We start from the raw sequence: 15,858 nt of genomic DNA, 5'->3' as shown, positions 1-15,858 counted from the left end.
ATGACTTTCTCGTGAAATATGCAAAAGCAAATTCAAGACCTATCTTTTTAGTTTTGTTTTTACCTGGAATTTATCTATTGACTATTTTTTCATATGTTTTAGTCTGTTTCAGTTTTATTACTTTCTAAATAATTTTATTATTTTTAACATATTTATTTATTACTTTACTTTTTGCTTTTATCCTTTTATTTACCTCTCACTTCCAGTTTAATTTTTTACTTATTTATTATTTATTATTATTTATTTTTTATTTTTACTGTTATCTTTATATATTTATTGATTTATTTTAAATCTTTTTTTAAAATTAGTACTTCTTTTGGGGGGTGTTGTGTTTTTATTCACATTCTGTGTATAGGGGGGCCTCTGTGTCGGCAGGGGGGAAGATGTGTGTGAAGCATTCATGTTTTCACAGACATGTGTGTACTGTATCTGCAACTGGATGGGTTTTTGGAGCCATACAACCGCAAAGCAGTAATTCTAGTTTTCTAATGTCTCTTAAAAAAGAGGATAAGTATATCCTTTGTGGAGAGGTCATGTTGTCTCAAATTTTGACCTGAGGCTGGCGGTAGATTAAGGGTCAGTGGGGTCTCCTAAAGTGATAATTCTCTGGGAGGACCATGTGTCCACAAAAAGAAAATGAGTTAGCAGTTGAAACAGATAGTTTTGCAGTTACGACAAAACAGAATAGATGAGCAGACGGAGCCTCGGAGCAGCTGAATGAAATGGTAGAAAAAGCTGACTTTATTTTGAAAAGCAGCCAAAAGTGCTGCTTTTCCTGACAGATAACTCCAGTTGTCTTCCAGTACAGGAGTCACTCTGTCTGTTCTTTTAGTTCTCTTTTCCTTCGGCCCTCTTCAGATTTATGATACAGCAGTATATGCGCACATTTCCTCTGAACCTGGTGATGATATTGTGCAGTTGCAGCTCGCAACTCAAAGATTGATTTGAACCCAGTGCCCTCAATAACTTGGCTCTCGCAGATAGATCCCGACGAGCTATGTTCATGTGTTTGTTCCTATGCAAAGAGGAGTGTGTGTGGGCGCCGGCCTTCAAAAGTGCATTTTTCTTTATTCATCCAGGTGCCACTCGCTCTCCTGCCTCTCTCACATGCTTCAGTTTTTCTTTGGTGACCTGAGAAGACAGCTTTAAACTCCATGTGTGTTTGTGTGTGTGTGTGTGTGTGTGTGTGTGTGTGTGTGTGTGTATATACAGGAGGCATGCCCTGTATTTTTATTGTTTTGAAAGAAAAAAGTTGCTGATTGTGTGATGTGTGCCAAATTCAAATAAGCAGTCACATATTCAAACACATCTCTTAAGATCTGTGTGTGTAAATCAATGTTTGTGTGATGCATTGTTATCACTCAAGTAGGTTTTGCTTTCTTAGTTCAAGTGTAGAGCTGATGTGTGTGTGTCACTGTGTGTAGGCAAAGTGTGTGCTTGTATGATGTGGTTTTGCATCAGTCATATAGCTTTTGCATTGAGAGTAAGAAAAAAAAAGACTTTGTATTGCCATGCATGTGAGTGTGTGTGTGTGTGTGTGTGTGTGTATGTGTGTGTGTAGACAGAGAGAGAGTCTCCTGGGCCTGCTTGTGTTGATGCTGATGAGTCCTGTTCAGAGAGAAGTTCTTCTGGACTGATGAGCTTAAACGTGTCCTCTGCCAGGCTGTACTGTACTACAGCAGCCTCCCACACAGCGCTCCACAGGGACAGAAAAGACTTAAGACTAGTGTGTGTGTAAGCAAAGAAGTTTGAGAGCTTAACAGTCAATTTTGTCTTCCTTTTTCATTAAAATGGCTTATTTCTTTAAAAAAATAAATAAATAAATAAATAGATTTCAGCTGGTACAACATTAACCTGTTGAATGGGGCTTTAGGAGCTTTATTTTGGAAACTTTGTGGTGCAGTGCAGAGTGCAGTCATGTGTTCCCTGCCTGGTGCACCAGGGGCATGCCAAGCACAATTCTGGTAATGTCATGTGAGGGCTCCTCTGCTGCACCTGTGGAACACATGCATACATGGTGTGATGAGAAAGACCACATTATCATATATGACATGTGGGCATGTGTGAGGCTGGGAAAAACTGTGGCCAATTACAAACACAGGGCTCTTCCAATCACCATGCACTGACAGTTTGGAAAGTTTTTCTCAGAGTAGAGCTGTTTATGGAGGTAAATCTGTCACATCTGATTTTGAAATTAAAAGGCCATTGAACTCAAATATTTTATGTGATTTTGGCGTATTGGATATAAGCAACTTGAATATATATTTAAAATTACTTTTAAGAAAAGTCCTAGTGTGTGTGTATATATATATATATATATATATATATATATATATATATACATATCTATATTTAATTTTCTACACTTTTTTGGGTAACTTCATGTTTTTCAACATTTGACTAATTTCTTTCTTTTTTGGGGTCATGTGTTTTTCATTGCCTTTTTTCCATTCTTTTTAAATAAATCAAACCAATTTGCTTAGGTTTCAAAGGCTTGAACATTATCTTATGCTACAGATACTGCTAATTCTTATCAAACACACAAAAGTGACATGTAAATTAGCTGATTTAATTTGCATTAATTAATAATCAATAATGTAATTTGCAAATTGCATACTAAGCTAATCAGATAAAATCATAGGTTGTGTTCACTGATGAAAACATCACATGTAAAACTTGATCACGTGATAGAGGTATTTGGATGTTGGAAGTGATCTGCTTTTAGTGATAGGAAACTTATTAGAATAGAATAATGAACATCAGCATAGAAAACCCTTAATGATGTGATACAATCCAATACAACACCCCAGCTCAAAACAACTCATCTTAACTGTTTGAGCAAAGTGGTATGCTTTGAATTTTGGGCTGATTTCATTATTTGCGGTTTTCCTTGGCACATATAATCGTTTAAATCTCATTATCATGCCATTTCTTATTTTGTGTAAACATGGTCAGTGCCTGTCTTATTTTCCTTTCCTCCTGAGTGTGCCTCCATTCATATGTAATCTTCTCCCTCCCCTTCCATCAGTGTGTTTCTGCAGCAACTTCACTGTTGCTCCTGTGTCATGTATTAATTAAATCATCACGCTCGTGTTACAGGACAAATTGGGCCCATCATCTCGGCTGAGCTTGGGAATCAGGCTTTTATGACCCAGCACTGCATTGCACCGCAGCCTGTGATTGAAATAGATGGCTGCTGTAAATGGCTATCATTGCCCTTTTATTTGCTTATTTACAGCGCTGCAGGCCTCCACTCCCCCCCACACACACACTCGGCTAGAGACAGCAACATGCAAAACAGAGGCCCAGCTGGGATGTAAATCACATGGAGCATCCACTCTACTTTTTACTTTTTGTTCCTTAAGTTAACATGAGAATCCCACTGAGTCTCATTTCACATGATTTTGGGGCATCTGTAGCTCATTTAATATTACAGAGCAGAGTGAGAGGCAGAGAAAGGGAGAAGAAATAAGACACGGAACAAAGAGAATAAAGGAAAGCTTTCTTCGACTTGACTTATACTGCACATAGTGAGTCATACACACTCTGCTGCTTTGTGACAAAAGAGCCTATTTAGACAAGGACAAGGAGTAGGAAGGAGGAAAATAAATCTAAAGACACATTTCAAAACAGCCAAATTACCAAAGGTATTGTTTAATACCATAAAAAGGTAGTGAGACAGGTGAAATTTTTATTTCTATTTCTATTTTATTTCTATTCTATTCTTTTTTAGATACCACACCCGAACGTCTGAATGTAAAGGAAAAGCTTGCCATCAGCTGGCTGTGTGGTATTTTAGGGGGACAGTTTCCAGATTATAACACTTCGGTTTACCTGTTAAACTGTGGTCTGGTTTGTATGCAACGTCAAATGTGACACAAGCAAAAAAATACACACACACACACACACACACACACACACACACACACACACACACACACACAGAAAGGCATACTTGTCTGCTGCAGTGCTGTGTACACACCTCTTGTCTGTTGGCAATGGGAAAGGAGCCTATTTTTATCAGGTTTAAAAACCCTGTACATGCACTGGTAACTCTATGTGTAATCTTTCTGATGACTGCTGGAGGGCAACATTACAGACTTTATTTTTATGTGTATTGTATTGTTTTTATGCTATTCTGTTTATTGTTGAGAGCTTGAGGGTGCAAGACAAATTTCGGTGAAAACAGACAATAACGTATCATCTCATCTTATCTTATTTTACTCAATGTGGTGGAAAAACTTTAACCTGGTGGTCAATTATTGTAATCGTGATGACAAAACATCCCTAATCATCAACAGTGAAGTTCTTCAGTGAACCTGAACCATGATCTTTTCCAGACCCAAACACCCTAACCCTAACCCAAACCTAACCCTGACCGAACATGATCGTTTTTGTGTCTAAACCTAAACAAACCTTAACCATATTGATGTCACATCATAAAACACATTTATTTATTGAAAGTGTGTAGTGGTTTTTGGAAGGCAAAGAGAAATGATGATGTCCTGCCAATAGAGGCGTCTAATCAGCTATGATCAGCAAGCCTTCTATGTGTAATTTGAAAATGATGGACAAACTATGTGGTTTGTTGTCAGATTTGGAGGACTTCTTGTTTTATCCCCATCTGTGAATGTGGCTTGCCTTTAAAAGAACACATACCTAAGATTCCCTGTGGTTCTTTGTAAGTGCAATTTTGTATTATGCTGTCTTATGTGTGTGAAATAGTGAAAGCAAGGTTCTTGGCAGTTCAAAGTGTTATATTGTAGACAACTGGACTTGCGGGAATTTTCTTGAAGCATTTCATCCTTCATCTAAGGGGCTTCTTCAGTTCAGTTGTTAGCAGTGTCACTTCTGGCAATACTGGTGCAAAGGCTTCCCACATAAATACTGTCAAATATGTAAGAGAAACCCATTTGCCATGTCCCACAAAAAGATGAATAGTATGAAGACATTCTCAGTAAGTTCATCCCTGGATCTATTCATTCCTAGACAACCTTGAGGTTCATTTGAATTGGTTCCTCACTTGGGGGTGGGGGGGGGTTGTTCTTCACATTAAAGGTAGCAATGTCAAAGAGGAGGTGCTCAGCAGGAGTAAGAACAGCATGATGAAAACTTTGGTTTGAAGATAGGAGACCTCGTACCACTTCATTCTGCCCTAAATCCAATACCCCCCAATGACGGTAATTAGGCAGTATATGCAGACACTGCTAAACCACCGCTGAGCTGCTTCCAATTCAGCACAGTGCACACCACTTGAGGAAACATTAGCCTCAGCAGTTATGCAGCGAAACAGAATTCATTACTTGTCATTTGCCGTCAGTCCTTTTTTTTAGCAATTTGCCAGGAATTTTCATCATCACTGATGTTTAAATCGATGAAGTTTTTGTTCGTCACTGAGATGGGATGATGAAAGGCACTGTCCCTGTGTGCTTTGTCTTGGCTGTTCCTTCCCTGCATGACCGCTGCCCTACATATTATACACCATCGCTCAGATTGAAGAATCGACGGCCATTGTCATCAGTCTCCTCCATCTCACCAAACAAAAGGATCCCTTTGTATTTGATCACTTTTCTATGCATGACAACAAGGGCACTGTATCATAATTATGAACATGTCTGCAACTTTGTAATGCTTTGCAGAAGAAACAGAGTTGTTTTTAAAGGCCTGTAGTTATGTCTAACCTTATGTGCTTGAAAATCAAAGGGAAGATACTTGTTAAGAGGAACTGTTGCTAAAACTATGAGCAACAACTGTATTAAATGGTGTGCTGTGGGTATGATTATACCAACAAACCCATAGTGGAAAAAAAAAGGAAATGCAACATTGTTCCACTAAAGCGTGTCTGTAGCAATACATAAATCTTGAAGTGCCTCAAAACCCTGATATCTCCAGGGTGTACATTATGACAAGTGAATGCACTCACAGAAACATGACCATTTCACATCCCATTCAGATTTAATGCATCGCATTCCATTTTCAGTCAAGCTGCATATACTTTTCATCTGTAGAACCATCAAAACCAATTTCTTTGAAAGTAACAATTCTCTATTGCACAATGATCGAGTCATCAAGCTGGTTATCAAAATTCCAGATGAAAGTTGCTCATGTGAACATACATGCTGTTTAATGAGAGTATGATATGATTTACCATTTGACCAAGGGATGTTGCACAAGACATTTCAGTGGTTTTAGTCTGAAATCTAATTCTAAGAATCACCAGATGGCACAGCCCCTTAAGCCTAGATCTAAGAATATACAGAAGGACTGACCTCATCTTGTCTAGGTCTTCTCGAGGAATAACAGAAGGCACAGTTTCCTTTGTTCTACATTTACTGAGTAGTCTACTGTGTGAATGACTAGAACGCCTGAACTCCTGGAACAGGTGCAAGCTTGAATGCTCTGACGAAAGCATAGCACTAAGCATCTGACATACCGTTTCACATGAGTGAAGAAGGTAACTTTACATTGACGTTTCAGATGTTGAATCTTTCAACAGGTTGTAAGTTTAATTTTAAGAATAGCTGTAATGCCTTGTTTCCTTCAGTCAAGCTCCAGCAATGACTGGATATCCTGATCCTCTTAAGACTAGACCTAAGAATGACCAGAAGGCCCACTCTCCTGTAGCCTTGGTCTAAGTATGGCAAGAATTGACAGTACACTTTCGTCTAGTTTTAAAGCTTTGTTTATAATATTGCAAGACATTGTGGTGCGGGCATCCGTAGATGGTGTATGAGCCACAAAAATGCACAATGCATTGTGTATGCTCAATGCATTGTTGCATTATATTTAAAATGCAAGGGATCATACAAACAACATATTCTGTGGATAGACAAAAAGTAATCAAGCATTACTGCAAGAATGTTACTGTAAAAGTAGGCTGCCTGGCAACAGTAGTAAACCACCAAAGTACCACCAAACATTGCATTTCTAAACCTCCAAGTCGAGTGAGGGTTTCTGGAGCATTTTCATGTACTTCTAAGGTGCATGGAGAAGGGGCATGAATCAAAAGCATAGAAACCCCAGCAACCCTTGTAGTATTTTGAACAACTTTATTCAAATACCAGTGTGTTTTGGCTTGTGATCTTCATCCACAGGCCACAAACCAAAATGCATTGGTCTTTTAATAAAGGTGTTCTAAACACAAGTGTTGGTGACATTTCTACACTTTGCTTACCTCCAAGTCAAAATTATATTTTATACCGCTCTGTTCCCCTGGGTTGCCACTCTTTTCATAAGACTTTTTTTTTTTTTTACCTTTACAGCCATCTCTCATGTTATTCCACACCCTGTGGCAAAAAGCCTTTCTTTCCCCAGTGTGGTGGGCTTTCTCAGAATTTAAGGCCATTTAAATGTCCCTGTCGTCTCTCAATGAGGAGTCTTAGAGATTTCTGCACAGATGAACTGTCTTGACTAATCTTCCCCATTGAACAAGAACACACAGTGGGCACTTAGTGACAGAAACCGAGCAATGACTGTAAGGCCCAGACTCTTTTTGTCTGCACCCACTATAGAAATACACAAAAGGCAATCGTCCTTTTGTATAAATCTAAAAAGTCAAGAAAGATTAGTATGAATGAGTCTAGAATTAAAAATGACCACAAGGACCACAATTCTTTACTATATATTTCTCTATATAATGACCATCAGAATGGTCTACTGTGGTACTGTCAAGCAACAGCTGCAGCAGCTGACCCCCCCATAGGCTCCATGTTAAAATGCCCAACTTTACAGCTTGGAACAAAAAGCAGTTTTGGTCTCTATAGATAATTTCAACATTTATGACAACTGCTCAGGTGAAGAATTATTTTGAAACTCACCTGTTTACGTTTTATTAAGGCCCAGATTTAAGCATATTTAAAGGCAAGGCCGATTAAGTGACAGGCTGTCTGCCGATGGTGTCCTTGGCTTCCAGTCAGATCCATCCCTTGGTGTTTCACAGAACCAACCTTCTGTCCAAATATGGTCACTTCTGGCTCCAAAAAGCCAAGATGGTACAGGCCACAATGCCAAACTCGTCCATTATTTAGTTCATTATTTATACAGTCTGTTAGTCTTGGTCTAACAAAAATCATAAGACCATTACCCTTTTGTCCAGTTCTAATGACAACATGAAGGCCAGGTCTTTTTTTGCCAGTTCTAAAACTAACAAGTAAAGCAAAACAATGCCAGAGTTTCCTGCCCGCCTTTCTCCCTGTCTTCCACCTCCTACTGATGGATTGGTCATTGATGTAATTAGTAACTCTGCACTCCAATGTGTCTTCTTTGAAAGAAGTCCAACCATTACATCAATTACGCCATTGATTTATCAGCAGTTAGTGCTGCCAAAGGCAAGACGGGGGAGATGAGTCTCTGTAAGACACAGAAGGAGGTGAAGGGAGTCAAGAGAAAGAGGATACATAGTGAGGGATCTTGGATGGATGACAGTGGGAGGAAGGGACAGGCAATGAGTGAGAGAAAAAAGTGGCGGAGGAGAGAAATATGAGGACATGTCACATTGTACCACGTTTTTTTTTTTTCCTGATTTGTCACTGCAGTGGCCTGTCCCTAGAGAGAAGGAGGGAGAAGGAGCTGTGGGGAGGACTGAAGAGAAAGAGTGAGAGACGCAGGATTTGAAGAGGGATAAAGGGGTAGAGAGAGAGAGAGAGAGAGAGAGAGAGAGAGAGAGAGTGAGTAGGACATTGTGATGTGAGGCCGGTGGCTGAGGATCTCAGGGGACGAGCCTGTGGGCTTTCAGAGACAAACATTAATAATGAAACGCTAATTCCCTCTGTCCTCCTTTCTTTCTCTCCTCCTCACTGTCTCTCTCTATGTCATTTTCTCTCTGTGTCTCCATGGCCGCCTTTATTTCTCTTAATCTTCTTTCCTTTACACACACACACTTTTTTTTCCTCACCCACTTTCTGTCTCGCCTTGTACCAAAAACAAGCTCTTTATTGCAGTTCCAGTTATTAACTTCTTATGCTATTTGAAATGATTACACAATGTGCGTGTGTGTTTGCGTGGTTAAGTTAGAAACTGTGTCTTACATTGCCACAGTTAAACTTTTTCAACTTGCCTTAGGTTACTTTCTTTGTCAGTGTTTTACCTTCTTTGTGAGCTGTGCAAATCCAGATTGTCCACTAGGGGGTGATCAGGAGAGAGAATTCTTTTCCAATGGAGCACCACTTGGAATGCAATACTTATTTGTCATAAAGTCCCCTGGTGCTTTTTAGCTGTCCATAAAAGTTTTGATACTTTTTTGGCTTGATGTGTCCCACCACTCTTCAATGTTACAGTCAGACAGCCTCTAACAAAGACCCCATTTCCTCCTGGTATTAATATGTGCTTTTAAGATTGCAGTCAGTATACCAAGGGACTGGACAGACTGTACCTGGAGGTGGAGAGAAAAATAAGAAAAGCCTGGCAGCGTTACTTCAGGAAACTCTCAAGGGCCTGCTGTGACGTACAAGATAAGGGTAGCTTTACCAGTGGGAGTAGAACTGGCATTTCTCGAAAGGATCTGATTGCTGATCACATCTTAACATAACATAATTTACTAGAAGCCTGTTGCTGATCTCCTCAATCACTTTCGTTGACTTTGGGTCTACCACGTTCGTTTACAAGTCTGCCAGGTCTGACAACCTAATTTGCATCTTTGTATCTAATCACATTATGAGCATATTTGAGCTAACATGACCCGTTATCAGTTTCATGTGTAAATGCAGAGGCCTGTAATCATATTATTCAGGAAGTGTCACAACACTCCTTTTGGTAATGGCAACACCCATCGTAAACAGGTTACGAAACCTTCACCCAAGAAGTAGTAAGTAAGAAGTATGAACTGTAGAGTCACTTTTAGTTGATGAGCAGCACCTTAACAAAGCCACCAATCAGTGAGAGGGACTCTGAAAGAGATAAAACATTAGGTTAACATGTGTTGTTCTTGTCCAAGAAGAACTGTTTACCCAGCGAAGGAAGCAGTGCAGTTCTACTGGGCAAACAGCCAAACAGAAGTTGGAAGTGGAGAGCAGGGACAGTTTAGATTTGGGAGAGGATGTAGCTGCCTCCATAATCAATTAAATCCAGGTAGCCAACAAGTGTGTGTTTACAAATCCAAGAAAGAAGCGGTTGAGGAGAGTCTAGGGAAGGGAGAGAGGCAATGACAGCCATCTTGGCAGTCTCTCCGCTCTTCATACAACATGTTGGATGTGGTTGCTGGCAGTGGCTTTGTGGTAGTTTGGGTTAGTTTGGATTATACACAACCAGGCTGTTTCTCGCAGTTTAAAACATAAGACCTCTCCAACAACAACTGAGGGGGAAAAAATCATTATGCTCTGGTTATTTTGTAACTGTTGTTAGATACGCTGCATTTTGTTAATGTATTGTAAGTTTACCATTTGAAGTTTGTACAAAAATGCTTTATGATGGCAATTGTGAGGATAATCAGTAGTTATTGTTATTGTTGCTGTGTGTGGCTTCTCCCAGCGGTTGTTGTATTAGTGGTGGTGGTGAACTCATCATTAAACACACTTCATTCAAACTTGGCAGAAACAAAATAAAACTCACTCAAACCATGGTGACTCTTGCTAGTAATGTAATTCTTAAGTCCATGGTTTAAACAATTCCCAGCTACAGTTTGATCAAAATAAATCCTCAAATCACCAAGTAGGATGTAAAAAAAACATGCCGGTCTCTCTCTGCTGGCTCATTGCCGGCCGTTTACAGTCCTTTTACTTGTCCCTTCACCACTAGTTGTCACAATGTCTTTCAGCTCAGCTGCCTGTTTCACCAGTATAGACCAGAGACTAAGCTCTGGTGGTGGTACACTACATACAATGAGTTTGACAGAAGGAGGAGCGCCTGAATTTATGACGGAATTTCTAAATATATACCTTAATATCATGATACCGCCCAAGCCTAAAGAAAAATTGTAGTACATTAGTAGTAGTAGCAGTAGCTAGTAGTAGTGGACCAAATTTTATTTATACATTGTATTTCTTTCCAAGAGAAAGATCTGTTTTTCGGCCTCTTCACGAAACATGAAGCAGCATAGAAAACAGTTTTTGAGATGCTGTGACATGGCTCTGAAGGCTAGGTCTGAATCAACGATGACACCCTGATTTCTGACCTGTGTTATACTTGTAAGCGAGAAAGAGGCTAAATGGGAACATATTTCCTGCTGCTAAGGCTTAGCCCCAATTACAAGGGTTTTTGTTTTCTCACTGTTAAGCTGGTGTTTAAGTTGTCCAGACAGGGTGCACATATATATATATATATATATATATATATATATATATATATATATATATATATATATATATATATATATATATATATATATATGATTTACCCTCTATGTGCATGTATAGGTATTTTCTTTTTCACCATTTCCCCTTTTTTAATGATTTTATTCTCTTATCAACAGTATTGATACTTTCAGTATTATAGTTTAAATATGAACTCACTTCATTTTTATATTTTTGTGTACAAAGCCACGCTGGGTGAACTCCCCTCAATATATATGTAATCTCCTGACACAGACCTCCAGCAGTTTTCAGCCTCGTTCCACTAGGTGGCTTTCTTACCAGGCTCTGAGGGTTTGCACTGAGCCGGGGTAAAAAGCCTTCTCCTGCTTTGCTCCCTGGACTCGGAGTAATCTGCAGGACACAATACATAAAAATCTCATAAAATCATCATATCTTAAAAATCTAGTCCCCTCAGATAAAATTTAAGGTCATGTTAAAAGTTCACATAACTGAGTAATGCAGCTGCTTCATTTAAGTGGGATTCAGTCTTTTTGTTTGAGGATTGTTTTGATGATGTCTGTTGTGTTTTATCTCTATTTTAACTGTAACTGGTGTGCTGTCTTGGCCAGGTCTCCCTCAGAAAAGGGACTTCCATCTCCATACTCCTCCACATATGCATAAGTACACAACACAGTTACACAACACACTTTGATACATGCATGCAGCAACATACTCCCTCTAAAAGGGAACAAATAGACTAATTCAATTTTTAGAAACTTGTTGATGGTGTAGAAGTGACAATCAAAGGCAAATACACATTTTATTACTAAGTGACATTGAAAAAGCATCTGCCACAATGCTGCGTATTACTCATGAAAAAAAAAAAAAGTAGAAGTAGCCACCATGATGTTACCCATTGGTTTTGGGCTCCTCTTCTGAAGACTTAGGTTCCGCATTTCGGCCATCACCGTCTTGGACTTTTGGAGTCAGATGTAGCCATATTTGGACTATGGGGTGGAGCTATGGAAGAGCGAGGCTTGTCCTCTCTTATGTGATGCCTAGCCAACCCGTTCTCATTCTAAAGTCTTCAAATAGTAGTGCTTTTGCAGTGCTTTTGGCATAGCATCCCTACGCCAAAAGCCACCTTTTGCATGCACATGATACAGTGCAGGATGTCAGCTGAGAATTCGGCCAGACAGAACCATTCATGGTGTTATCATATGCCGCCAGACAGCACTTGCAATGGCAACATGATACACGGATGGGCTGCATGAGTTGAGAACACAGCTGGACGGAACCTGTTGCATCTGCATGACACGCTGCTAGATGGAGTCATGCTGATACGCTGCAAGTAACGACGTAATATAAGGAGAACAAAGGTCCATACAGGACGGAGGGGAGGGGTAGTGAATGGATCGAACAAACCCCAGACTTTCATGTGGGAGTCCAGTGTTTGCTTCCCTTCTGATTGTGATATTTTTTTCTCCACCTTTCCATGTGCCTCTTTTGCCTTAAACCTACCCATCGGTGCCCTTGTTTGCTAATCATAACCATCTGTGCCAGCACAACAGTTCATTAAGGCCCTGGCATTAGTTTTCATGTGCTTTTGTTGCCTAAACATAACCACATACAGCATAATCCCATCATGTGCTTGTATTGACCTCATGGTGGCATCTTGGAACGTAAAGAGCAGACACAGAAGGATACCTTGAGCATAATATGTAGACGCAGAAGTCCGCTGCAAAGTGGCAGCAGGTGACGACTTGGGATGAAAACGTGTTGGAGGGTTTTACTGTCTATGGTGACGCCTACCTGACAGTCTGTCACTCCTACTCTAAATTATGGGTAACCGTAAGCCTAAATGAAATGTAAACAGGTGAGAGATTTAAAAAGTCAGGCCTTGCACAGTTGTCATGAATGTTGAAATTATGTATAAAGACCAAAACAGTTTTTTTGTACCAGGCTGTAAACATTGTTTATTTCCGCTGTAAAGTTGGGCATTTTAACTTGGGGGTCTATGGGGATTGACTCACTTTTGGGGCCAGAAAATTCTCAGAAGGAGAAATTTCTTACATGCATTTGATTAAAAACTCTTTTCACATGAAACTCCTGAAACAAGTTCACTTTTTGTTGTCTGAGAGTTTGTTGTCTTCTACAGTACACGTCATATGTGTGGTTTTGAATGGACTTGTCTGTTTTGCTGTTTCAGCATTGTCATTTATGTTTTGGTTTGATTTCCAACCTCCATGACAACAATGACGCCGTAACTGTTGATAATGAAAATGCATGCATCACTATGACATCACAAACTCTGAGTCATATGAAGAGGACCTTGAATAGCTTGTTGATTGCTGCTGTTTTGTTCCTCCTAATCACAATGCACTTGACTTATCAGCATCTCTTCAGTGCTTTTTAATCATTTCTACTTCCACCTCTTCCACTTTTTTCCACCTATATTTTCTCTTCAAGTATCGTTTCAGTTTCACCATCATATTCCTGCTGTTACACACTTGTATATGGATGTGTGCCTCATGTTGGCTTAGATTAGTGGATACTTCATGCCTGTAGAGAATGAGATTACTACAGCAGTAGAGGATGCAATTTAACAAATACAAAGATTTAAAAAAAAAATCATTAAATCATTTACCATAAAAAAGCTAATATAATTTTTTGGAGCAAAGTAAAATAGGCATTATTTGGAGACTGTTACTAGAAAAATAACTTGAATGTATCATGTCTGATTTCCAAATTACAGATCAACATCCACACATCCATACACCCACACACATTAAAATGACATAAATACAAATAACAATGATATGTTCCTAACCTTTAATGTATGCAGTGATGTTTTCTATGAATAATAATGCTGAGTAGTGATTACTGTGATTTTTTTCTGTTCCTTAGGTAGGAGGAAAGGACAATCCTGCTGTCGATCCCATAATCCACGGCTTGAAGGGTGTGGTCCATCACGGTGAGTGTCAGTCCCAGCTGACTCATACGAGAGCTGGAAGTGTAGGAGTGCTGATTTTCTGAACAACAATAAAGTAATCTTGCATTATCACCGAAGCTTTTAGCCTCTTTTAGCTCATTGTTTTGACATTCCTCGACATTTTAATCACAGAACTACTCATAACATCTGCATCAGGAATAATAATGAAGAGTAAACTGACTGGTTGGTAAGCAACAATAACTTGATGACTAAATTTTGAGACAATGGCCCCTTGGCACAGACATGTAGAAAGGGAATCTCTTTGTAGTCATTTTGCAACTCTTGTTATTTTACCTCTTTTTGTAGTCATCATGAGTCTCTTTGTAGTTGTTTACATCTCTTTGTAGTCATGTTGCATGTCTTTGTAGTCTATTGATATCTTTGCAGTTATCTTGAGTCTCTAAGTAGTTGTTTGCATCTTATTTTAGTCATTTTGCATTTCTCTGTACTTGCTTTGAGTTTCCCTGTAATCAATTTCTAGTTGTTTGCATCCCCTTATTGTCATTTCGGATCTCTCTTTAGTTGTTTACATCTAACTGTTATTGTTAGTTTCTTTGTAGTTGTTTATGTCTCCTTGTAGTCATTTTGAGTCTCTTTATAGTTGTTTTTGTCTCATTGTTGTCATTTTAAGTCTCTTTGTAGTTGTTTTTGTCTCATTCTTGTCATTTTAAGTCTCTTTGTAGTTGTTTAAGTCTCCTTGTAGTCATTTTGGGTCTCTTTTTTAGTTGTTTACCTCTCTCAGTCGATAATAAGGATTGAAAATGATGTTGGGAAGGCATCTTTGTTTAAAGTCAATACAAGTTTTGCCACTGGTAGCTAGAACATGTGTATATATAGCAGAGCACTTTGATCAGTAGTTAGTAGTATTGCTGTACTAAAGCTTCTGTCATCAGTTAGTAGACTGTCCTTGTCAAGCTGCTGTTACACATTGTGTGTTGAAATATGACCTTAAGTACCTCATCTGCCCAAGATTGAGTTCACGGTAGTCACTAGGACATAGTCCAGTCAGACCAGTTTGCAGCAGTTGAACTGGAAAGCCTCAAATCAGCAGGTTTACCTCACTGACTGTACCTCTAATGAACTGCAGCTGCCATCAGGTTTAAGTACTGTGAGGACTTAAGATTCATTCAGTTTAACTAATTCAATTCATTTTGCAGCTGCATTTATCCATGGACTATTACAGCATGACAATATTCCTGTCACGAACCATGATATATTTGAAAACTGAGAGAGTCCAGAGCAGCTTTATGCACTGATGGGGCTGAGTATCTGAACTGTAAATTTGCTTTGCTAATTTCCTCACTGTACTCAGGAGGGGGATGGAATTAGCATGATAAATTAGCTCTGCTAACAAAGGCTGTATTACTCTGGGCTACGGTTCTATTATTATTATTGTTATTATTGTCATTCTTCTTCTTCTTCTTATTGTTATTATTATTATTATTATTATTATTATTATTATTATCATTATTATTATTATATTGTTACTGACTTCTGCAACCTGAAATTCCAAAAGTAGAGGGAGGTAACATTAAGGTATAAGGAACTGTCGTAAAGTAATTTCTGGTAAGAATTAAACATTAATGGTGGCAACAGGGGCAGAAATCCCATTTCAGTGTAGCGGGGGCATCAAGAAGGGTA

General features: G+C 39.0%; 1 protein-coding gene across 3 annotated transcripts in view; it reads left to right on the top strand.

The window, feature by feature from the left end:
- Window positions 1–15,858, top strand: part of LOC121952252 (receptor-type tyrosine-protein phosphatase gamma) — a 505,310-nt gene that overhangs the window by 364,215 nt on the left and 125,237 nt on the right. For all 3 annotated transcript variants that reach the window (XM_088083307.1, XM_088083299.1, XM_042498811.2), the window contains exon 6: window positions 14,133–14,199. In XM_088083307.1, the coding sequence (XP_087939433.1) occupies window positions 14,133–14,199 (67 nt within the window). The remainder of the gene's footprint in view (window positions 1–14,132; window positions 14,200–15,858) is intronic.

Source organism: Plectropomus leopardus, chromosome 2 (assembly GCF_026936395.1).
Source record: "Plectropomus leopardus strain MGB_pleo_1.0 chromosome 2, ASM2693639v1, whole genome shotgun sequence".
Lineage (NCBI taxonomy): Eukaryota > Metazoa > Chordata > Actinopteri > Perciformes > Serranidae > Plectropomus > Plectropomus leopardus.
Note: the sequence above shows the minus strand (reverse complement) of the source record. Positions and strands in the feature narration are given on the sequence as shown.